This window comes from Vanellus vanellus (assembly GCF_965231255.1).
Source record: "Vanellus vanellus genome assembly, chromosome: 17".
NCBI classification, from domain to species: domain Eukaryota; kingdom Metazoa; phylum Chordata; class Aves; order Charadriiformes; family Charadriidae; genus Vanellus; species Vanellus vanellus.
Genome location: NC_138922.1, coordinates 5,244,697 through 5,265,764, shown reverse-complemented (window position 1 = coordinate 5,265,764; position 21,068 = coordinate 5,244,697). Strand labels below are relative to the sequence as shown.

Below are 21,068 nucleotides of genomic sequence, written 5' to 3'. Positions count from 1 at the left end.
ATCTTAAGCTAACAACTTGATGTTTTTAACCCTATTTAATCCTCTTTTGTCACGTAAAGTGGACTTCTGACAGCTTGCCTTGTCCCCCTTTTACTCTGCAGCCTGCTGTAGGGCAGGGGTGTGTTGGAAAGGTGACCGGTTGCTTGTTCAGGCTGTTTAAACCTCGCCCTCTGTTGAGTGCCTGCCCTGCTCCGAGGACAGCGGTTCTTAAACATCCCGCCTGGGGAGACCCGGCCTCTGCATGAGGCCCAAAACATGGGTGAGCATTAACTGCTGTGTACCTGGACACTGCAGCCATGCAGTATCATAAGTAAATCAACATACTGGATACGTGGTCTATCAAATACTAAAATACGATTTATTTTCAAAAAAAAGTGACTAACTAAAATGCTACTCCATTTGATTGTCAAGGTAAGTTTATCTTCTATCCCACTTCATGCAAATTTTTGTTAAAATGACCTGCGTGATGCAGTACAGCAGAAAGTGATGTGCTGGAGTACTGGCAGAGCAACCTGGAGCCAGCACCAGCTGTGAAAATTCATTCTTTTACCTCATTTTTGATCCCTGTAAAATAGCCTATATGCTTAAAGATAAGGATTTGCAAGTAGTACAAGAAGGAGGATATTCGAGATTAAATATGTTTCGGTATGTATTAACAGGTTCCAGCATTAGTACAGCTCTGCTGTCTGCCTGTGTAGCTAGCGTGATATCCATTCTTATTGTCCCACTACAACAGATGTTTAGGGGAAGTTTTACAAGTTCAGTAGAATTTGAATTAAGAAATACACTCCGATCTCTCTGGTCAACTGTAGGATAACTTTAATGGGAGGACGGGGGAGGGTGCTTCATCAGATGAAGAAATATAAAACCTTCAAACCACTGTGCAGAAGGCTTAATGTTTTAGTTCCAAGTAGTTTCCCTGCTATTCAAAGTGAGCGCAGCTGACTGGATTGTAAACAGTGTACAGCTGCACCAGAGAGGATTTAAGTCATCCTCAGAGAACGGTTTCTGATGCTTTCCTGTGCATGCTCTTCTCTGGGGAGACTGGTTTGCACTGGAAGTTGGACTTGGTTTGATGTAAATACCAACCTACACCTCCCAGGCAGTAATTTGTATACTTCTTGTCCTGTGTTTACACAGCCTGGGCAGCATGATTCAATTTCTGTCCTTCAACAACCACCACTGTTCCTCAGTTAGCTATTTATTCCCCAAAACCTATGGCAACAGGAGCTTTGATAGGGATTGTCAGGGATACAGCAAAATTAGTCACTTTTATTTAAAAGAAATAACATATTACAAATAAGTGTGCAAAACAATTTGTGTGATTAATTACACATAAAAGCAACATGCAACCTTGACATCAAAATCTGCGTAGAAGTTAGTCCTTAGTATGTTATGTGACACTAAAAGAAACTTGTCAAATTTAGAGAGTTTGCAGCTAAATCTTAGAGTGAACGGGCATGTCAGATTTGAAGCATCTGTGAAATTAAATTTCAGAAGAGCAAGACTTCCCTCCCCAGGTATTTAGTGCTATGAACGGAGAGCTTGTGTCTATTTCAGTTTCTAGTTTAGTCTCTTGTGCCTTAGCTCAGCAGTAAGTGTTAATTGCCATATAACAATTTTGGGAAAGAGTTTCCAAGTCAGTCAGTTTAGTCTAACCTAACTGCCCCTAGGCCAACAGGATTTAGTATGCAACATCTCAAATAAAAAAGAAAAGTTTGCAAGTTTAAAGCCGTTGCAGAGATGTATACTTCATGCCACCTCGTTCGTTTATTGTGCTGGATGTGGAAGTGGCCTCTCCAGTCCTCCAGTTGAAGCACAGCAGTTTTGGAAGCGGTCAGTACAGCTGTCACACCAGTACCGAGGGTGGGTTTTAAACCTGGAATGGCTGTTTTGTTACAGAAGGAATCGCCTCTACAAATACAGGAGCTCCGTGTGCCCAAGTGCCCTGGCTGCTCGCTCCACGCACCGAGGAGAGGTTAGTTGGGTCAGCCAGTGCCTAAATGTGCCTTCAGCTGCTATGTACAGTGTGGCACCTGTGACAACTAGTGCTGATCGCTCAACAAACACCAGTACGTGTACATGAGCAGCAGGCTGTGGCCGCAGGACACCCACCACCCAACCCCGTGCACCAGCTCAGAGGACAAGCATGGTTCAAGCTACAGTCTATGGCTATGCGCTTGTCATCTCCTCTCCTCTGTTGCTCCAAGATGTGCTCAGGGGAGGGGGGAAGGCAGCACTCCTGCTCCTCGCCGAGGTGGTGGTGTTTTATTGGCATCATCCGTAGTATTCCCCCCACTCCCAGCCATTCAGTGGAAGTAAAGCAGTGCCTAAAATCTTCTGTTTTCACATCCCTTTTCCTAAGGCTAGTTGTACACTTGTACAGCCCCCTGCAGATCGTTTAGTGTGGCAGGCACTCGTGTTTAATCTAAAGTCATTTCACAGTTTAGATTAAGAGAAACCCAATAGGCACAAGCTTGTTGAAAGCCACATCTTGAAAACTTGAGTTGATGACAGTAACCCAAAGAGATTTTAATGATGAATACTTGCAGAAATGAGAATAAACATATGTAGTCCACTACTTCAGAGCTTGTTCTGATCACGTTGGGCCAGGCTTCTCAGTGAGGTCTGCTAAACTTCTTGATCAGTATTGGACATTCATATACTGTCCTTCCAAAGGTGTAGGATAGCTGAGGCAGTACTTTGACCCATGCACTCCCTCAACTCAGTCAAAGTTTGTCATCCGTCATTTCTAGAAACTGAGCGTAGACATCCCTTGAGCATTCCCCTTTTTGGTTGAATAAGAACTTGTAGTAGCTGCCATCTGCACATATTGCTGAAACAAAACCAAAACTCCTGTTAAGTTCAGCAGTTCCAGAGGTACCGTTCTGTTCCCTTCCTTCAGCTATAGCTGAAACGGAGCTTTCAGGCCAGCAGCACATAGAGGTGCACTGGAGGAACCTGAGGGCAGTCAGTCCTTGTGCAGTGCCTGTCAGCCCAGCACTGCACCCGGGCTCGCTTCCTTCTACCCCGGGCACCGTTCGATCTTACCCCCCAGCAGTGCTGAGCAGCAAGAGCTCCTGGTCTCCGCTGACAGGGACAGGCACCGTTGTGTCACCTCAGCATTCCCTCCAGCCCAGAGCCAGTGCAGTTCAAAACCTGGTTCTCCAGACAGAACCTGGGGAAGCCTCATGTACGTACCTATGACAGCATTTGGCTCTGTTCCAAAGGCACAAATGCACGGAGAGCCTGAGGGAACCTGAAATTTGGAAAAACTCCATTTGGAACTGAAGTATTTGGGGAGAAAGCTGGCAGAAGCCAAACTGAAAGAGAGAAAGAAAAAAAACAACGTAGTAAGGTGTTGACTGGAGTTGATGTGGAACTGCTGGTGGGTTTGAACACGTCACAGGGTTCACACTAACTGCTATTTTTGATTGGCTTTTATTTTCTTCTACTAAGTATCAGGTCATAGGTATGATTCCCCTTCTAGGAAGGGGGACCCTATAACTACCTTTATGATTTTTAAGTGACTGCAAAAACTGCCAAAAGGATTGATTTTTAGTACAGATTGCTTTATGTAAAGTGTCCACAAAGTATGTTTGTGCTAAGACAAAGCCACCAAAAACCCCCACCTTGGCCTTCTGCTGGAATTGTACAGCTCCACAAAGGACAGCAGAAATTGGTAGTTGCTGTTAGTCCTAAATCTACAACTTCACTCAAGCACAGCAGATTAATCTTACTGCCTCCAGGAGCGTAGGTATTTGCTAGTGCTTGACAGGACTATGTTTTAACCTATTAAAAGGGCAACACCCCCCCCCCCCCCCCCATTCCACCCCGAAGGCTTCAGAATGGCTCAAAGCCTACCTTGACTGCTTATTTCTTTTAGGGTCTTCTGCAGCAAAAATATGTACTGTGCCATGGTCGCTGGATACGCAGATTAGGGAAGCATCCTGATTGAAGTTAATACTGTAGAGAACACAAACAGTTGCAGTATCTACTGGAAGACAGCCATACCTTCTGGTCCTGCAGTTGCCTAGAGCAGCTGCCAGCCTGGCAGGCGCGATGTCAGCAGCAGCTCCTCTCCTGGAGGAGCTGAGCACTCCTACAATTGAGCGATGCTTTGCTGACAGGATGAACAGCCCCTTTGGGGGCGAGGACCTGGTTTATGAGGACCAGCCATGCAGCAGACTGCCCTGACCTGGACACGATCGATCAGTGGGGCCCATTCTGCCACTTCTGCTGGAAGAAAAGGCTCGTCCTCTGCTGCGAGGAGTAGGCAGGTATCCGATAAAATGTGCACCACTCCTACTCCAGAGTGGTGCTCAGTGGAAGAATGGAAGTTTCCCCACTCCTCGGAGAATGCTTCCAGCAGCGGATTAGTCAAAACCTCTGCCTTGGGCGCTCTTGTGCAGAGCAGCGCTGTGTTGTAATAAGTGCTCCACCCGCCCCCCAGCTACTCATCCTAGTCTCTCTGGGAAGCGTTAACCTATCATTGCATTCCCCGTATTGCAGTGTGAAGTTGAAGCATCCCCCCAGCTACCGTTTATGCAGGGAAGCGAGCCTATCAATACCTACGCTTTTGCCCTGAGCCCTGTAACCTGTGCCAGGCTCCACAGCTGGCAGCTGCTGCTCTCTCCTCACCAGCACAGAGCAGAGAGGAAGAAGCACAGGCCCAGTGCAGCCCAGGGACCTCTGGCTGCCCACAGAATTCTGTCCGTGGCAGCCTAACTCCGCTTTGCTGTTTGAAGATGTCTCGGGCGCTGTTCACCAGGCTGCCTCAGCACAACACTACCCACAAGAAGACAAAGCAGAAGCAATTAAACATACCAGTATATATTGGCTGCCTGTGATCCTCTTCGTAGCTCCTGGATTAAATGCCCTGATGAAGTATCAAATATTCTTATGAGGGTCCCCTTGGAAAGGAATCAAGCATTATATTAGGAAAGGCAGAAGACTCTTTAAATCTGTGAATGCATCCTAAAATTCTAACTGGCCAGCATGCCCCTACCTACACAATGGGGTTTTTCATCTCTGTAGATTTGGGAGAAACTCTTTTAGTGACAGTTTTTGGGAAGAATATTGATTTCCCCCCCACACACACACCACAATTATATGCTATAATGCTTTAGTGTACAATCCTCTTACTTAGCTACTGCAGTAAATAAGCTCCATCCAAGTTCTGTTCTAAAGCCATAGTGCAGCCCTGGCATCCGTTTGCAAGCATCAGAGTAGGCTTCTGTACAGCGAATCATTTTGTTCTTGCCCCCATAGTCACTACTCAGTTTTGATTGCTACTGTGCAATTTTTTTTCCATGTAAGTATAATCAGGCTGTGGCTGGTTTTGCCTTATAATTAGTTCAGTTGAAGTAATCTAGAAGAATTAGTTACTTATCACATGCTCATTATCTATATTGATCCAAATCTGAGAGCCCCCGTAGATGAGTCTGGTTACAGGTACAATACTGCATTAGAAAACTGTACTTCATTTACAGTAAACTAAGCATGACACCAGCCATGTAAAACAAGTCCACATATCCCAAATAAAGCAATCAACAGTTCAGTAGTACTTTTATCTGATGAAGAATGGGTATGCATTGTCACCTACAGCTTGTGTTATACAGCTGGTTAACAAATGCATCTCTCCAGTCACACACCAGTAAAGAACAGAGCCCAACAGAGAAAGATTCGGGTAAATGTCAGCTTAGTTTTGATTTAGGACACAAGCTTGAGGTGTATGCCCAGTATTGCAGTGTACCCCTACTCCCATTCCTGTTTGACAATGCTGCTTGAACTTTTTCTCGAAACAAAAAAGGAATGTCTCAATACAAATTCAGCAGATTACTATGCTATTTAGCAATGGAGCGAGCTGGCAGTTTTAAGAGCCTTGTTTAGAAGACGTACAGTAATTAAGCTTAGTTAAGAGAGACTATGGCTGCCTTTTCTTTTTTTAAGGTTTTTGAGCTATAGACTGTGCAGTAGAAATTATTCTAAACAGAGACTAGTTGGATTGACGTAGTTTGTCCTTGAGAAATTTGTTTCAGTTGAGTGGAAGAAGAGGGCGAGTACTCAACTTGCCTCATACCCATCCACCCTACATTCCTTTGGACACAGTAGAACCATCCCTTGGGAGATGAAGCTCACTAGCAGCCTTCTTCAAAATTCCCATGGAGAAGGCAGGTCTGTGACTTGCTCTGCATTCTTTCTACATCTCTCTGCATCAGCCCAGCCCAAAGGGATTTGTACTGTGCGGGTTTTTGTGAGCATATTGCATTCTTTAGCCCTATGTAACATGCAACCACACAGAATTTGGTAAATAGTCCAAGAACCATTTTATCGTTTACACTCTGCAGGATAACAGCTGCAGTGTGTGTATGAGAAAAACAGAGGCAGTGCACCTCCCTCTTGGTCTGTAACAGGAATTAAGCCACAGCAGAACCAACTCCTCCAGTATGACACACCTATTTGTGAGTATTTCTTTAGCCAGCGGTTTTAAAGTGAATTTAAGCGGAAAATAATAAAGGTGAAAGAATGCAAATAAGCTTCCCCCCACCCCCTTTATTTTTAAAATTAATAGTATTTATTGAAGAACACAAAGACATGAACTGCTCGGGCCAGACCTCATTCAAGTGTCACTGAAGAGTCACTGCTACAGTCAGCTGAAACATAAATGCTGCCCCTGGCCCAGCATGTGGACTGCTGGTTGGGTATCCTAAAGCAGTAAGGCTGAAGCCTGAGAATGCATATTTCAGTGACGAATTTCCCAGTTAGTTATTTCTACGTCTTTCCCACAAAGGGGTGCAACTTCCTATTTTAGGAGTTCCTACAGTAGAAGGCAGAGTAGATCAGAGGTAGGAAGAGACTATTCTTACTTTTTCTGATGCTGTTGCAATTCTTGTTCCCTGCAGGTTTAGAGCTATACAGCTCAAGACTCCTTCATGAGCCGGTATGTCAACAGGAGGCTTTTCTGTATTAGCGAGATCCACTATCTGCACATGCCCAGTATGTGTTCCAGGAAACGCAAGAAGAGAATTATTACTATTTGGACAAAGGACACAGAGACCTAAAAGACAAAAAAAAAAAAAAAAAAAAAAAAAAAAAAGAGAGAGAATAACTGTATAGTTCCCATAACCTAATAAAGTTTTCAAACATAAGTTTCTAAAATATCAGTAATTTCAGAAAAACAAACAAACATACATGTAGTAAATCAGAATTTCATTTTAATGGCTATTGCGGTATCCCAAAACATGATCCATCCATTAGTGCAGACATAGAGAAGTAGGGGAGTACCATAATTTTAACTTTCTCTCATCACTTTATTTCAAAGAAATCTAGTTGTGGTTATCCAAAATCTGGGTGTTTTCGGAGATCAGCTCCATCAGTCTGTTACAGCAAAGCTATTTAAAAAAAAGTAAAAAAGTCTCCTTAGCAGCTTGAAAAAGGTAAGAGTTTATAATAGGTGATATTTTAGTTTCTCTTCTGCCAGTAAATTAGTATTAATTCACGTTTGAACTTGGTTCTTATGGCACTTGCAATTTTTTTTTTCTTCATAACCTTTTGCAGACTGTTTAAGGTAAATCGCATCTCTCCCGAGTGTTCTGCTGATACCAAGGAAATTTCTGCAATCTGAGCCCACAGGTAGCAGAGTCATGGGTGGGTATCACAAGGAACAATGCACTTCTGCATCTCCCACCCTGTGCCTGCCAGCCTGCACACGGGTCAGCACGCAGAACCTGCGGTTCGGCTGTGCTGCCCTGAGCGCAGCCTGCAAATCCACGTTCCCTTCTAGCAGGCTTGAAAACCTCCGGAGATGGGAACTCCAAGCCTAAGGAATCTCCTGGTGGAGAAAACATCTTCCTGACGCACAAGCTGATCCTCCCAATATACTGTGCATGGCCAACGCCCCCTTGTTCTGCTGTCCGGCACTATGAAGAAGAGTTTGGCTCCATCATTTCTGTAACTGTCCTTCAGTCCCCCCCACGCCTGGAGCGTGGAACCTGGAGCCCAGAACTGGCATCACTGCACTACACAGCACTGCCTGTGGCACTAACACTGGCTTTGGGTCAGGGTACCTTCTGCTCGTTTCAGCAAAAGACAGAGCCGTACCTTGCTAGTTAAAAAGACCAGTATCAGTTTGCTAATTAGGCTCTTTTTGACACTGTAGGGAGTTCTAGCTCTAGTAGAAAAGAGGAATGATGCACTTCAGTAGAGTTTGCATTTATAATTAAGCTTTCAGCGTAAAATACATCAAGTTTAGAAGTTCTTTACAGAAGAAAGCTCTTATAGAAATCAAATCTGTAACAGGAGTACATGAAAAAGCTTTTCTGTGCCAAGTATTAATCAATTTTAATAATCATTTTATAAACACAAAAGCATGTCCAAAGGGCATGACTGCAGTGCAGTAGGTAAACTGTTTAACAACTTACTAAATGAAACTGATGTAGGCAGCTAAAGATAAATAGCGTGTCAAGAACAGAATAAACTTGCTTCTGTTCCCAAGCCCACACATGCAACTAACCTTTAGGGTTGTAGCAGGTTTCAAAGACGTGCAGCTGGTGGGGATTGTGAGTGAATGTGAAAACTTTAATCATCGAGTCCAAGACTACCACAATTCTGAAACAGACAAGAAGTTCCTGTGACTTGAGGTGAGTAAAACAGGGACATATATATCAGTTCAGATCTGCAAAGGCTTTCAACTGATTTAATGGCTATATCCCCCACAGCCTTGCAAAAACACATGCAACTATGAGCCTGCACAGCACTTTTATCCAAAGCTGTGACAGCAGAACCACTCCGCCCACACATACAGACTCCAGCTGCTAATAGATGTTCTTGCTCTAGAGATCTCCTTGAGTTCCCTTCACACTCCTCCATACATAGAAAAAGTCAGCAGTAGCCCCAAGAACACTCCCCTACATTAGGGAGCCAGAAAGTCTTACAGGCTTTTCACCAAGGCTTCAGATACTGGCGTATGTGAGCTGTGATCTGCTAACACTTGATGCTTGCCCTCAAAAGCCTATTTTACCTTGAATTTCTGGTGTTTGTTGTCTGTCTAGGTGTTAAAATAGGATCTTTTTTGTTCTAAAAAGAGCTGGAAATGAAGAGCAGTGTACAAAGCCAAGTTGCGCATTTGGAACACGTTTGCTGTACCTACCTGTCTCTTCGCAGCTTAACTGCTTTGACTTCTGTAGAAAACTCTATCTCAATGACAGTCTTCTTCTTCAGGTCATCCCAGATCATTACTAGAACAGTGCAGAGATTGCATTAGATCATCAAGGCATATCCAAAGATCCACATCGTCTCCATTGTAACAACTTCTAGTTTCCGAGAAGGCTAATCAAGAGGAGCACCCAATAGCTCAGCAGTTAGACTGGCATCCTGTTCACCAGGAGGTATTTAGCTACTACATCGCAACCCAGACCTTCATGCTATGACTCCTGCAGGTAGGAGTTCGTAAACTCTGACCACAAAAGCTGACAATAAAAATACATTTTTCTAAAGACAATCAGCTTTGTTGTTTTGCTCTGAGGGTTATCAAAAAAAGCAAGCAGCAGACAAAGAAAAAAAAAAAAAAAAAAAAAAGCAGCATGTTTTCATACAAAGCTTGCCAGCCAGGGACTTTTTCCCCCACAGGTTGCTGAGCCAAAGAGTCTTTTTGCAAAGTTAACTGTGGGAAGTACAGACTTTGTCACTAGGTCTCAGAGACTGGTCATTGCAGGGGCCTGCCTGGTGACACTGTAACAGCACTGGTGCAACTCCTTTCACCACATTTACTTAAACCTGCTGCAACATCCCCTTCATCCAGCCTTCAGAACACCCGACCCCAGGCTCAGGGCATCTGGTTTGGGAGCTCTTGGGCAGTTCTGCACAGACAGCAAGGCAAACATTTACAAGACCTATTCCTCGAGACTCACCTTTGTTAGGTGGGTACTTCGGCTTTTTTCCACCACCTACTAGTGCTAAATAGTTGCAACGAAACAACATTTCGACATGGCCAACACCACCTTCTAGAAATTCTGAAAAACAAATGTATTTTATTTAAAAGTGGCAGAACCTGTTCAAATGCCATCTCATTTTTACCACTGCTAAATGAAAAGTTCACCTTATCTAGCACTTCTCTCAGGCACCAAGAAGAATAGTATCTTCCTACCCTGGCTGACCTCAAAACCCAGAATCTTCTAAGAGGGGGGGTGACAGACAAGAAATCCTGACTAAAAGGGTGGGGTTGTTTGGTTTTTTTTTTTTTATTGATATTGATTGTTTTGTGCTTGTTTAAGATTAAGATTCTCAGCAAAGTTGTTTTATTTTTCATAGCAATGAAGATCACTACTGTTGTCACACACTTGGGACAGGTCTCATTTTCATATATAGAAAAAACACAGCAAGGTTTAAAGTTATATTAAGACACGCTGCATGAGAGGAGATCAAGCACTATCATCATGGCAGCTTGGTAATCTCTATTATGTAGTGGGCTTGTAAATATGTTTGGAAAGACTGTCCAGTTAGCTCAAATTCATTCCCCTCACACACACCCTCCAAGGCTGGTGTTCTCTACTATGCTAATGCCGTGCACTTAGAAGAATACCAATGGTATTCATTAGTCAGGAACCTTTTTATTTGCAAGGGGCTTTGTCTTTATAGACTTGGTGGATTTGAGGAAAAAAGGCAAAATGGGCATCTATGTAATGGAACGTGACTCTCTAGTGCTGTTCTCTGGAGCGCAGCCCTCACTGCTAGAATAGGTAAGAAGTCCGGTCCAGGTCCAGCGTGTCTCCACTCCATGATGCAGGAAACACAGTGAAAGCAAGACAGATCAGCTGGTGCAGACACCTTCCCTTTTCTAGTGCAAGGAAAAGGGTTTTCTTTTTAAGAATCTCAACGAGAGATTCTTAGAGGCAGAGGAAGTAGAATAAGATGCCATGCTTATGGTGCAAGTGGAAGAACTAAATATCAACCAGGGGATTTTATAATCAAAGAATTTTTCTATTTGATGACATTTGAGTGAGGGCTCAGCTTTGTTTACATAGCTTAGAGGGATGCCTGGCATTCCACTGGGGAGAGGGAACTGAACTGTCAGGAGGAGAGGCCATAACTGTGGCCTTCAAGGTAGATGAGCAGAGCTAAAACAAGCTTCCTATAAGACTGTCCAACACTCCACACACTGGCAGGGTGCAGCAGGAAAGGTGGATGAAACCAGTAAACCATTCCAAAGCTAAAGGAAAAGCTGAAATTTCACAAGGACTCAAGAGACCTACTGTCAGAAATAGGGATGGGAGAAAACAGCAAAAATGTCTGAGGAGCTGGGAGGAAGCACTAAATGGAAAGCTGTAAACACAAGCATGAAGGACAGGACAAGGGAGATGCAGTTAGACATTAAGAACCACCGCAGTACATCTGAATGAGGAATTTGTATTGGGACTTCACTACACAACGCTGAAGGCAGATGCCTGGAAAGATATTCACACTGGAGCAGTAAAGCCTTGGATTTCATACAAGTCCTTGTGGTTTCTTCAACAACGCTTTTGACTACCCAGCTTCCTTCCTGAACAGTTGTATTTGGACACTCCTCCCTTCTGCACCAAGTTCTCCTCTTCACTCCATTAAAGCGTTTAAAGTACGACAGTACATTTTGTTATGAAGTATTATCACCATGACAAAAAGTCTTAAAATATTTACTAATGATAACCAGAGACAATTTAAGAACCTGCAATGTGTTCTGAATCTATGTTAGAACAAACACTTGAATCATCTTTACAATTCTGAGAAGTGATGCTTGGATGGGGAACTTCATGGAACTCCTGGATAAGAGACAAATAAGCCAGGGTGTAACAGTTAAGACTTGGTTTCATACTGGGTTACAGAAATCAATCAAATAGCCTCAGCTGGAGCTTGTCTATCTCAGGTAGGTTTAAATATACAGGAAAGATGAACAAGATTTCTCTGTGCCTGTGCAGCCAGTACAGTCTGACCACTAAGAATCCACAGGGGAAAGGCAATCTGACTCATAAGAAACATCTTATCATAGGAGTCCTGGAAGCATGCTCCAGAGCTATTGGCAGGGAGGGTTTTGACAAGGAACTCCACTGGACTTCAACCTGAATTTGGATCCTTTAACACGCTATCACAGATGATAGGCGTAAGACATGTTGCTTATGGAAGAATTTACTATTAAGAATAGAAAATAGTTTGTCAGCTTTGGCCACATGAACAGTGACTGAAATCTCTTGCAGCACTAGAAAGTGAAAGCATGCCTGGCTTCATAGGAATTGCTATTTTTAATACTTTTATTATTAAAATCCTTTCTATCACCATAGGCCGAAAGTGCTGGGAAACCTGTTTAGCATGGCAGCTTTCTTCCTATATTTAGGGTTAGGATCACATGGCTAGGTTTCATTTTCCCTTATTTTGATTCAGTCATGTTTGCTTTCTGATAAAAAGCGCCACTACCTGTTAATATAGCTCATCTAGCCATCTCTGTTTAAGATGTGATACGAAGTTTACCACTTTAATGTCCTCACAAATTTTTTAAGCACACAGAGAATATAAGATTTAGAGTAGTAGAAGTCTGAGCTCACAGTGCTCTTGTAAGCAATAGTGTAAGCCAGTACAAAAAATATTACGTCCAGATCTGCAGTGAAAAGGCAGTAGTTTTATCGCTGCACTAGATCATCCAGATTACTGCACAAGAACAGAACAACTTCTCTTGATGGTACATAACACCACTGCAGTGAGCAACTCTTCTCCCATTTGTGAATAACCAGGCCACTTATCTCCTGTTCAGGACTACAAACATTGCCAACGGCTAACACAATTCAGCCTCTGCAAGACGGTGAGACAAATTCATCATCAGCCAGCTTTATGCAAATTAATAGCATATAAAGATCTGACAGGCAGTGCCATAAGTGAGAGTCCCTTTGGGACCAGCATGGACTTCCTTTCTTGAGGCTTTATTCAAAGCCCTCCAGTGATGGAATGGTGAAAGCTAAGCAAGAATCTTACAGAAAAAGCCAAGGAGGCTGAGCTTCCAAAACAGAACTAGCGTGGTATAATAAGTAAGCATTTTACCTTGTTTCTCTTTTTCTTTGAGTGGATCTGCATTATAAACTCGGAATCCATTTTCCATTCCACATGCAAAGCATCCTGTAGTAAAAAGCACATATATATATACACATATATAGTAACTGTGAGACACACTCAAGAACTAAGCAAGAGCCAGAGGGTTAAGAGAGCATTACTCTAACTGCATTGTTAATCTCAAGATGAAGACCACTTGCAGGCTTTGTTAGTGATTGCAAGTGAAAACCTTTAGAGAAGTTGTCCTCTACACTGGCCTCTACTGGAAGCGGAAAGTTCTCAGTATTCTTTTTAGACAGGAGAGAAAACAATGGAAGGAAAGGAGAGCAATTCCCAACCCATCTGTATCCTATGCCATGCGCTACAGAGGGAAGGAAACCTGCATTTTAACTTTTATGGTCCAACAGTCCTTATGAAGCAAACCCCCTCCCTTCTTATTAGATCTGAATTTACACTGTGATTACAGCTATGTGAACTACGATCCACTGTTCGTGTTTCCACACGAGACAGCTTCTCAAACTATGTTTTTTAAGAATGCTCTAGTGAGAGCCTGCTACTGTCAGATGCCAATGATTACATGCCAATAGCTTAACTCTAAACCAGGGAATGATTAGAAGCCAGATTAAAATACTCTGGAAAATTATTTTAGTTGCTTTTACGTACAGAATTATGCACGTGCCTTTTTAGTGGAATCCATCAAACTACCAGTATCCTGTCCTGCTGTTTTACTCGCTAATGGGGGAATGCAGTTACTAATAAAGAAACACCAGTGTGAAGTTAGAGCAATTACAAGTCATTAAGCAGCAGCTACTGTCACTAGGGACAGACTGACAGAAGATTAGTTGCTACACAGTTTATATGTACTATGTCAAAAATCCAGTTAAGATCTTCAAGGTACTGGAACAAAGATACTCAAATTAGTTTGGTTTTATTCCTATGTACTGCAGTGACTGCAACGATTTGAACACCCCAAATAAAAATTGAGCAGCTATGTCTAAATGCACCCCTTCCCCAAACTGAATACCCCAAGATCACAGGGTGGGAGGGGAAGGAAGTCTTCGCTCTTAGCATCAGGTCCCTGAACCATTTGCCCGTAGCCAGGTGACCCAGGATTTCCTCTGCACAAGACTGGACTGGTTTGCTGTGGAGCGATGGCTGAGGCTGGCAAAAAGGCTTAGACGGCAAGAGGCCGTTTCAGGCGTTCCTGGGCTGAAGGCTCACAAACAGCCAGCAATGGTCCTCACAGCACAGGCACTGTCTATGTGCTTTGTATACTATTAGCTTAAGACAAGCTCAATTAAAAAAACTGCATATGCTCACTGACAAGCAAGTGAGCAACATTCAATACGTTTTCCACTGCTCATATCTTAATTCAAGTTAAGATGTCAGAAGAAACAATAAAATTGCTGACATCTTTTCTGTTTGGTTATTATAACACAGAACAAAATCAATGTTCTCACATAACTATAAAAAAAAAAGGTATAATAAACTTGATCTTAACAACAGTATTAGTTTAAAAATGCTGCGATTTGGGAAGAATAACAGCCAATTTGAGATTCCTTTTTAATCTTCAAGATTTTCATTCCAAGTAAGACCATTAAAAAAACCCAACAAAACAGAACACAAAAAAGTCCCCGAACAACCAAAACCCAGCAGCAACAACAACAACAAAAAGGCACAACACACATCCTCTGGTTTACAGACCACTATCTTATGCGGTGTGGTGCTGTATGTTCAGCAGCATCTTTAGGGTTCCTATTCAAGGAACTCACACATACAAAGGAAAAATGACTACAAGATCCATCTCTGCACCCTTCAATGTAGAAAGGAAACAAATTAACCCTCTTATTTTACACATAGTCACTAACAGCAGAGTCACAGCCCCAACATCTCGGACTGTTCCAGCAGTACAACAGTTAGCTAAACAGCAAAGAAAACAACACACGCAAAACCCTACTCCCCCAACCCAAAAGACTCACAGCCACAACTTTATCGTGTCCAAGATTTTGTAATAAATTAAGGGCAAAAAGTTCTTTTCTACATATGTAAACACATATAGAGAGTGGTTAACAATATAATAATTATAGAAATATTAGTAAAGATATTGAAATAGATGCTTTTAAATTAACTACATCCATTTTGCCTCCTCCTGGCTCAGTGCATCACTCTTCAGTTTGCTCTGGCAGTCGAATACATAAGAGTGCGCTGCACTGAAATGACAGCACTAATAAGCTGCCACTTGGTGCAATGTACTTTACTGAGATAACCAGAAAGCACATTACAACGGAAACATTTCTCTCCACATAAAACAATACTGTACAGGATGAGAACGAATCTGTTTCTGGTAGCTGCAGTGTGTATCCATATAATTTTTTTCCAGGGACACTTTTATAACACAATATTGTAATTCCAGGACAGGCGGAGAGGGATGCTGGAATTGTTCTATAGTCAGACAGCACTGTAAAGTTTTACTTGTGTTAATAGCAACAGCTTATAACAAACCCAAATGGAGCGTTGCTAATGCAATAAAACACAGACATTACATTTCCTGTAGCACCACTACAGCTTTTCTGTAGCACTAACCTCGTGAATAAGATGTGGGTTGTTAATGTCTTGGGAATATCTACGTTTTTAACTGGAGACAATAGAGCACAACTGAGGGAATGTGAGTAATGGCGATATTCCCCATACAGTCAATTGTCACTGACATAGATATGAAGTTCTCAGTCACGGCAACACCTGAGCCAAATGAGAGAAAAAACATACGGGAAGATCACTGCTACTCATTCAATTCCAGGTTACAGGAACAGCTCTGGGCCCAGTGCTTCCCATCGGACTGATCCCAGTGTTTACCAGTGGGGTCACAAATTTGGCAGTTCAGCTACAGCTTGGAAGCTCTTGTGTCCGAGAGAGCTCGGGAGGGGCTGCCAGAGACGGGAATTGCTGCAGTAACAGGTATGCTTCCTTCCACGGGAAGGTCCCGTGTCGTTTTAAGATGGGACAGACATGCTGTCAAAGAGCCACTGACAGAAGACAGATAATTCTGTAATAATTAGTCTACTTTAAAAAAAAATAAAAATTACCCTAACCTGCAGTTGTGCTTGTTCCTACAGTAAAAGTACTACTTGCCGACAGTCGCAGTGAGGCCACAGTGAGTTTTGTTTGTTTTTCTAAAACCAAAGTAAAAGGAAAGGTTGAATTAACGACTGTCCTAGAAGATGCCACATGCTGAAGGGGGCACACTGACATGAAGAAGTCTGCAGGCTTTAGGGCGTAAGATCCAGGAACTGAAACAGTGAAATCCAGGGGAGCGACTACGGCAGGCGCAGTTCCAGCATGTTAGTCTTCCTCGCCACAGCAAATTTTGTCTAAAGCCATAAGAAATCACAGAATCCTACCAACATTTATGGGGACCTATAACTAACTATTTCAGTCCACTAAAGGAGATCAAATGAATAAGGAACATGTTTCAACACCAAAACAAGTCCACACCTCAGTTTTCAAACTAGCTTCAGACTACAACAGTGACGAAAGAGGAACTTGTCAGCAATTTACACATATACTTTCTGGTATGGTAATTTATTATGATGTTTTGTCTGTTCATTTCTGTAAAGCACTTCAATGTTCTTCTGAAAGCATTAGAAAAGTGCCTGAAATCAGGAGTATACCAACTCGAAATTAAGAACCTAAAGTCAGTATATTCTGTTTTAAAACAGCTGAGAACACCTTGCAATATGGCCCTTCCATTTTGAGGGGTTATATTGTTTCTTTATTTTTTAATTTAAAAACAAGAAGCAGCAAAGGCACCGAAAATAAAAATATAGTATCACTCCAAACAGATTAAGGGAAGCACATTTCAGAAAAACCGCGGATGCTAGCTTTATCACTCGTCAGTCATGGAAGTTACAACTTGGAGAGACTTATTAGATCATTGCCCCCATCTTCCCATCATTATGGGATTGGTTAGTCTTAAATTACTAAGAAATTAGGTTATTGTGACAATATATGCAGACACCCACACCACTAAGCTTCGGCAGTCAAGTGACTCATATTTCTATTTTTGGTAGAAGCAACAAGGAAGAAGTGAGCTTTTCCTCTTATCTACTCTTCTTTGAGCAGCCAAAATTTTACGAGCTTAGGGCCTTTTGAAAAAGTTAACATGCTACCTGCAGTTTAAAAGTCATCATGCCTAACCAGGAAGAGCTCCAGGAGCCTGCAAATGAAAGCCAAACATGGGGTTTGTTCAAGTTTTTTGCTGTTATTCAGTCGTCTGACCAGGCTGGGTAGGATGGGACTGGAATACTGTTAGGAATATGCCGCTCAACTTAAAGATTCCCCAAACTCCTTAACATACTTTGGATGTGACATTACTCAAGAAAGTGTTTATGTTGCATTTACTGCTACAGAATTTAAGGAAGCCTTTGCAACAAAGAACAAGTTTTACCGTAAAATGATGTTACAAAGGCATTTTGTGGTAAAAGAGAAACTTAGCTTTCTATATAGTTCATTTTATAACCCAGCCCCATCACAGGCCAAGCATCAAATATTACCGCTTCATTACAGACCCCTGCAGATTTGAAATGAAGCTCATCCTCACAAATCTTTTTCAGTCTCTGTTGGAAATGCAAGATGAAGACAAGTGCAGACTGAGTTGCTGCAAACCAGACTATTCTATTGTTTTCAAGTCAACAGGACAGCGTGAAGAAAGCTACCAAGAAGGTCACTTCATTAACAGCTTGATATACTACTAACAAAACATCAACAGAAATGTTAGACCAGAATCAACAGAATAACTTGTGTTTTTACACATGACTTCAACTGCATCAGCAACAGGTATACGAGCTACAGAAGTTGCAAGACTGTCTTAGGCAAGAATATTATTTGTTAAGACAAAAGGACATTACAAAATGATGACCTTCCATTCCTCATTTCACAAAAATGACACTTACTCATAAGACTGGTGCTATTTTTATATTGCAAGAGCAAGACGAGGCATATGCACCCCTTTGCTAGAAAAGGCCTTCCCCTTTCTAACAAAGAGAAAAAAAACCCACCAAGCAGACAGCTCCGAAGCTTTTCAGTGGTCCGTGTATCTGTACTTAGATGCCTGCCAATATGATGAGTAATTTTAACCACCATTTTTAAAATACAAACGGGGCAAAGAAAAAGCTACATTGCTAATTTTGAATGCAAAGTATTCACACTGAGAAAGTGGTATTTTGTGAGTTATCTTTTCAGTAAGGCAGTTACAAAAGTACATCTCTTTAAGCATAGAGTTTAAGGCAGACTTATACAAGCGCAGGAGGGAGGCTGGCCAGTTTTAAGCAGCACAACTTGCAGCAAGTACCGAACCGCCACCCGAGGGGCAGAAGTACCTGAAGATGCACATTAAACACGACGGCTCCTTCCCCTCTCCCCCCACCGCGCCCAACCAACCGGGTACACACACCCCGCCACACCAGAGCTACAACAACGGCAGAACGGTTCACCCACACCTCCGCAAACGAGGCCTCCCCGGCTGACGAAGGCCGGGCCGGTGTCTGCACAGCACCCACAGCCGCCAGCCCTCGGGGATCCTGTCAGCCGCAGCGGAGGATCCCGCGCCCCGCCTGCCCGCCGCCTCCCGCGGCCGGGATCGCGGCCCCGAGCAGTCCCCCCCCCACCCTCCCGCCGCCGAGGCCGCCCCCACCGGGCCCCGGTTACCTCACCGCCGCCGGGCGCGGTCGCAGGCCCAGACCCGGGCCCAGACGCAGGGCGGGCGCCGCGCTCCCCTCACCGGCTCCGGGCGGCGACCTCCGCCGGGCTCCCCACCGCCCACCGCCGCCCCTCCGCCGGCACAAACTGGCTGCCCAGGGCCGGGCCCGGGAGACAGGAGCCCCCGCCGCGGAGCCCCACAGCGGGCCACACCGCTCCCCTCAGGGCGCCGCGCCCCGCAGCCCCCCCCACCGCCCGGCCCGGCCGCGCCACCTCACCGTGGTCCTGGTTGAAGCCGGCGTAGAGCAGCCCGTTGCCGTGCGGGTTGGCCGGGAGCAGGTTCATGGCTCCTGCCCGTTCGCGTCCGCCCGCCGCCCTTTAAACCATGGCGGCGCCTGCCCGCCCGCTTCAGCCCCGCCGCCGGAGCCCGCCCGGGCCGAGCCGAGCCGCGGCGGACAGGCTGGCGGCTGCTTCCGACCCTGCCAGGCAGCGCCGCCGAGCGCCGAGGCCATCCACCCGTCAGTGCGAGGAGCGCCGAGCGATCGAGCGACGCCACGCCACGCCACGCCACGCCACGCCACGCCACGCCCCTGCGGGCCGGGAATGGCGGCGATTGCTGGTGGCTGTGAGGGAGGGGAGCGGGCCCACTCACCGCTGGGCGGGAAGAGGAGGCGGATCTGCTCCAGCATTGCGCATCTCTGAGGAAGAGGGGCTTCTCAGGGGGCTGGTTCGAGGAGGACGTGCCCCGAGGGTGAAGCCGGCACAGGCCACGGGCGCTGAGTCCGCTCCTGGGGGCGCCTGAGGAGGACGGGGCCGTCGCCTCACCTGGGCCGGGCCGGGCCTGCGAGGACCCCCCCCCGCCTCACGGGGTGAGCCCAGCTCCCGCCCGAGGTGAGCCCAGGGCTGGCCCCTGTGGGACGGAACGGCCCCGGACCCCCCGGGTGTAGGGGGCCATGGGGTAGAAAGCTCCCCCATCAAAGGTGTACGGAGTATCAGGCTCGTAAGAACAGAAAAAATACAGCTAGAATATGCTGAAAGGGGAATCCCCTAACTTGACCAAAAAAAAAACCACACCACCTCAAACGAAAAAAACAAAGCAAAACCAAACCCAAACACCACCACCAAAAAAACCCAAACTTGAAAAGACATAGGTTTTCAAGACCCGAGGCCCTGAGGAACCTGATTCAAGCTCCAAGTGAGCCGACGGAGGCGGTAGCCTGCTAAAGCCCCTTCCCAGCGGAATTATTTCATGACCGTATGATTAGCTGAAAGCGCACACAAATGTCAGTTCTCCCCTATCCATGGGCATTTCCTTCCTTTTCTGTACTTGCTCTGTGCCTTCCACGCCAATGGCTTTATGGTGCACTTCAGATTTGTGACCTGCTCTTCTCTACTGCAGAGTGCTGTTTGGAAATTACTACAGCTTTTCCTCTACAATGGCTTATTGCAGTCCTGGAACTATCTGTAGCGACCAGTTGGTACATAATCCTTAAAAATAATAATAAAAAAAAATCACATTGCATCTTTACAAGATCTGGGCTCCTCAGGCAGTCAAGACACTTGGTACATGAAATAAAAAAAGCAAGGAAGGACTTGTTAAGTTTTCCTCTTTCCAACTACAGGCTCAGGCTTTAGTTACTCCAGTGGGACTGCTGCAGGCATGACCAGGAGGAAGGAGTGCTGCTCTAGCCTCTCCTCCTTACCTTGTCTTTATACCGGCTGGCAGGAGGAACAGAGAATCTGACCCTGAGGACACACACATCCACATTTATGCTCTCTCCAGCTAGGCATTCCTACTGCATAGCGCATACCGAGAGGAAACAAACTGATGACCTGGTGACTGAAGAGGCCGAGACTGTATTTCAGAAGAAACTGAAAACGGTGCACAGAACTTTTCATCCTGCACACAGCTGGTAGTCAAATATAACCAGACCGCTCCCCAGGTATGGATGTCTCTGATTCAGGTTTAAGCTCCTGTAGCTGTAGGCTGCTATGTACGTTTTCTGTACCCGTGGAGATGCAATTTCTTCAGTCTAACAACTTCACCCTGACACCGACAGCATTTCCCTGCAGCTCACTCCGCAGAGACACACCAGCAGGTGGAGCCCCCTCATCACCGCGGGAGCGATCCGACAGGAATTCCTTCCACCGCACTTTGTTCTCCCTTTTAGTCTTTAACTCTGAGAAGGCTTGTGCTTGATTGCACTTTAAGTAGTGATGCATTGACAGGTCCTGGCATAACTTTGGCATTTTACTGTCTCGAATTTTCCCCACTTGCATACAGAGACTGTGGACATTTCTGC

General features: G+C 44.7%; 1 protein-coding gene and 1 long non-coding RNA gene across 2 annotated transcripts; one reads left to right on the top strand and one right to left on the bottom strand.

Annotated features, from left to right (window-relative positions):
- Nucleotides 1–802: 802 nt before the first annotated feature.
- WDR45B (WD repeat domain 45B) lies at nucleotides 803–19,233 on the bottom strand. The gene is made up of 10 exons (XM_082492042.1): nucleotides 19,044–19,233; nucleotides 13,063–13,137; nucleotides 9,912–10,013; nucleotides 9,152–9,239; nucleotides 8,516–8,610; nucleotides 6,870–7,060; nucleotides 4,828–4,913; nucleotides 3,865–3,966; nucleotides 3,202–3,323; nucleotides 803–2,836 (listed from the first exon to the last, which is right to left on the bottom strand). The coding sequence occupies exons 1-10, from the start codon at nucleotides 19,108–19,110 to the stop codon at nucleotides 2,730–2,732; spliced, it is 1,035 nt and encodes a 344-aa protein (XP_082348168.1). The 5' UTR covers nucleotides 19,111–19,233; the 3' UTR covers nucleotides 803–2,729.
- On the top strand, nucleotides 7,421–9,841 carry LOC309678866. The gene is made up of 4 exons (XR_014269789.1): nucleotides 7,421–7,650; nucleotides 7,787–8,059; nucleotides 8,533–8,642; nucleotides 9,223–9,841. It is a non-coding gene; the product is annotated as an uncharacterized lncRNA (long non-coding RNA).
- Nucleotides 19,234–21,068: the final 1,835 nt, after the last annotated feature.

What these genes read in the sequence shown, in the direction of transcription:
- WDR45B (XM_082492042.1), bottom strand. Translation starts at nt 19,110, where the DNA reads ATGAACCTGCTCCCGGCCAACCCGCACGGCAACGGGCTGCTCTACGCC. An exon ending in AACCTGCTACAACCCTAAAG is followed by an intron (nt 7,061 to 8,515) that starts GTTAGTTGCATG and finishes TTTGTCTTTTAG; the next exon opens with GTCTCTGTGTCCTTTGTCCA. An exon ending in AGAGCCAAATGCTGTCATAG is followed by an intron (nt 2,837 to 3,201) that starts GTACGTACATGA and finishes GTTTTGTTTCAG; the next exon opens with CAATATGTGCAGATGGCAGC.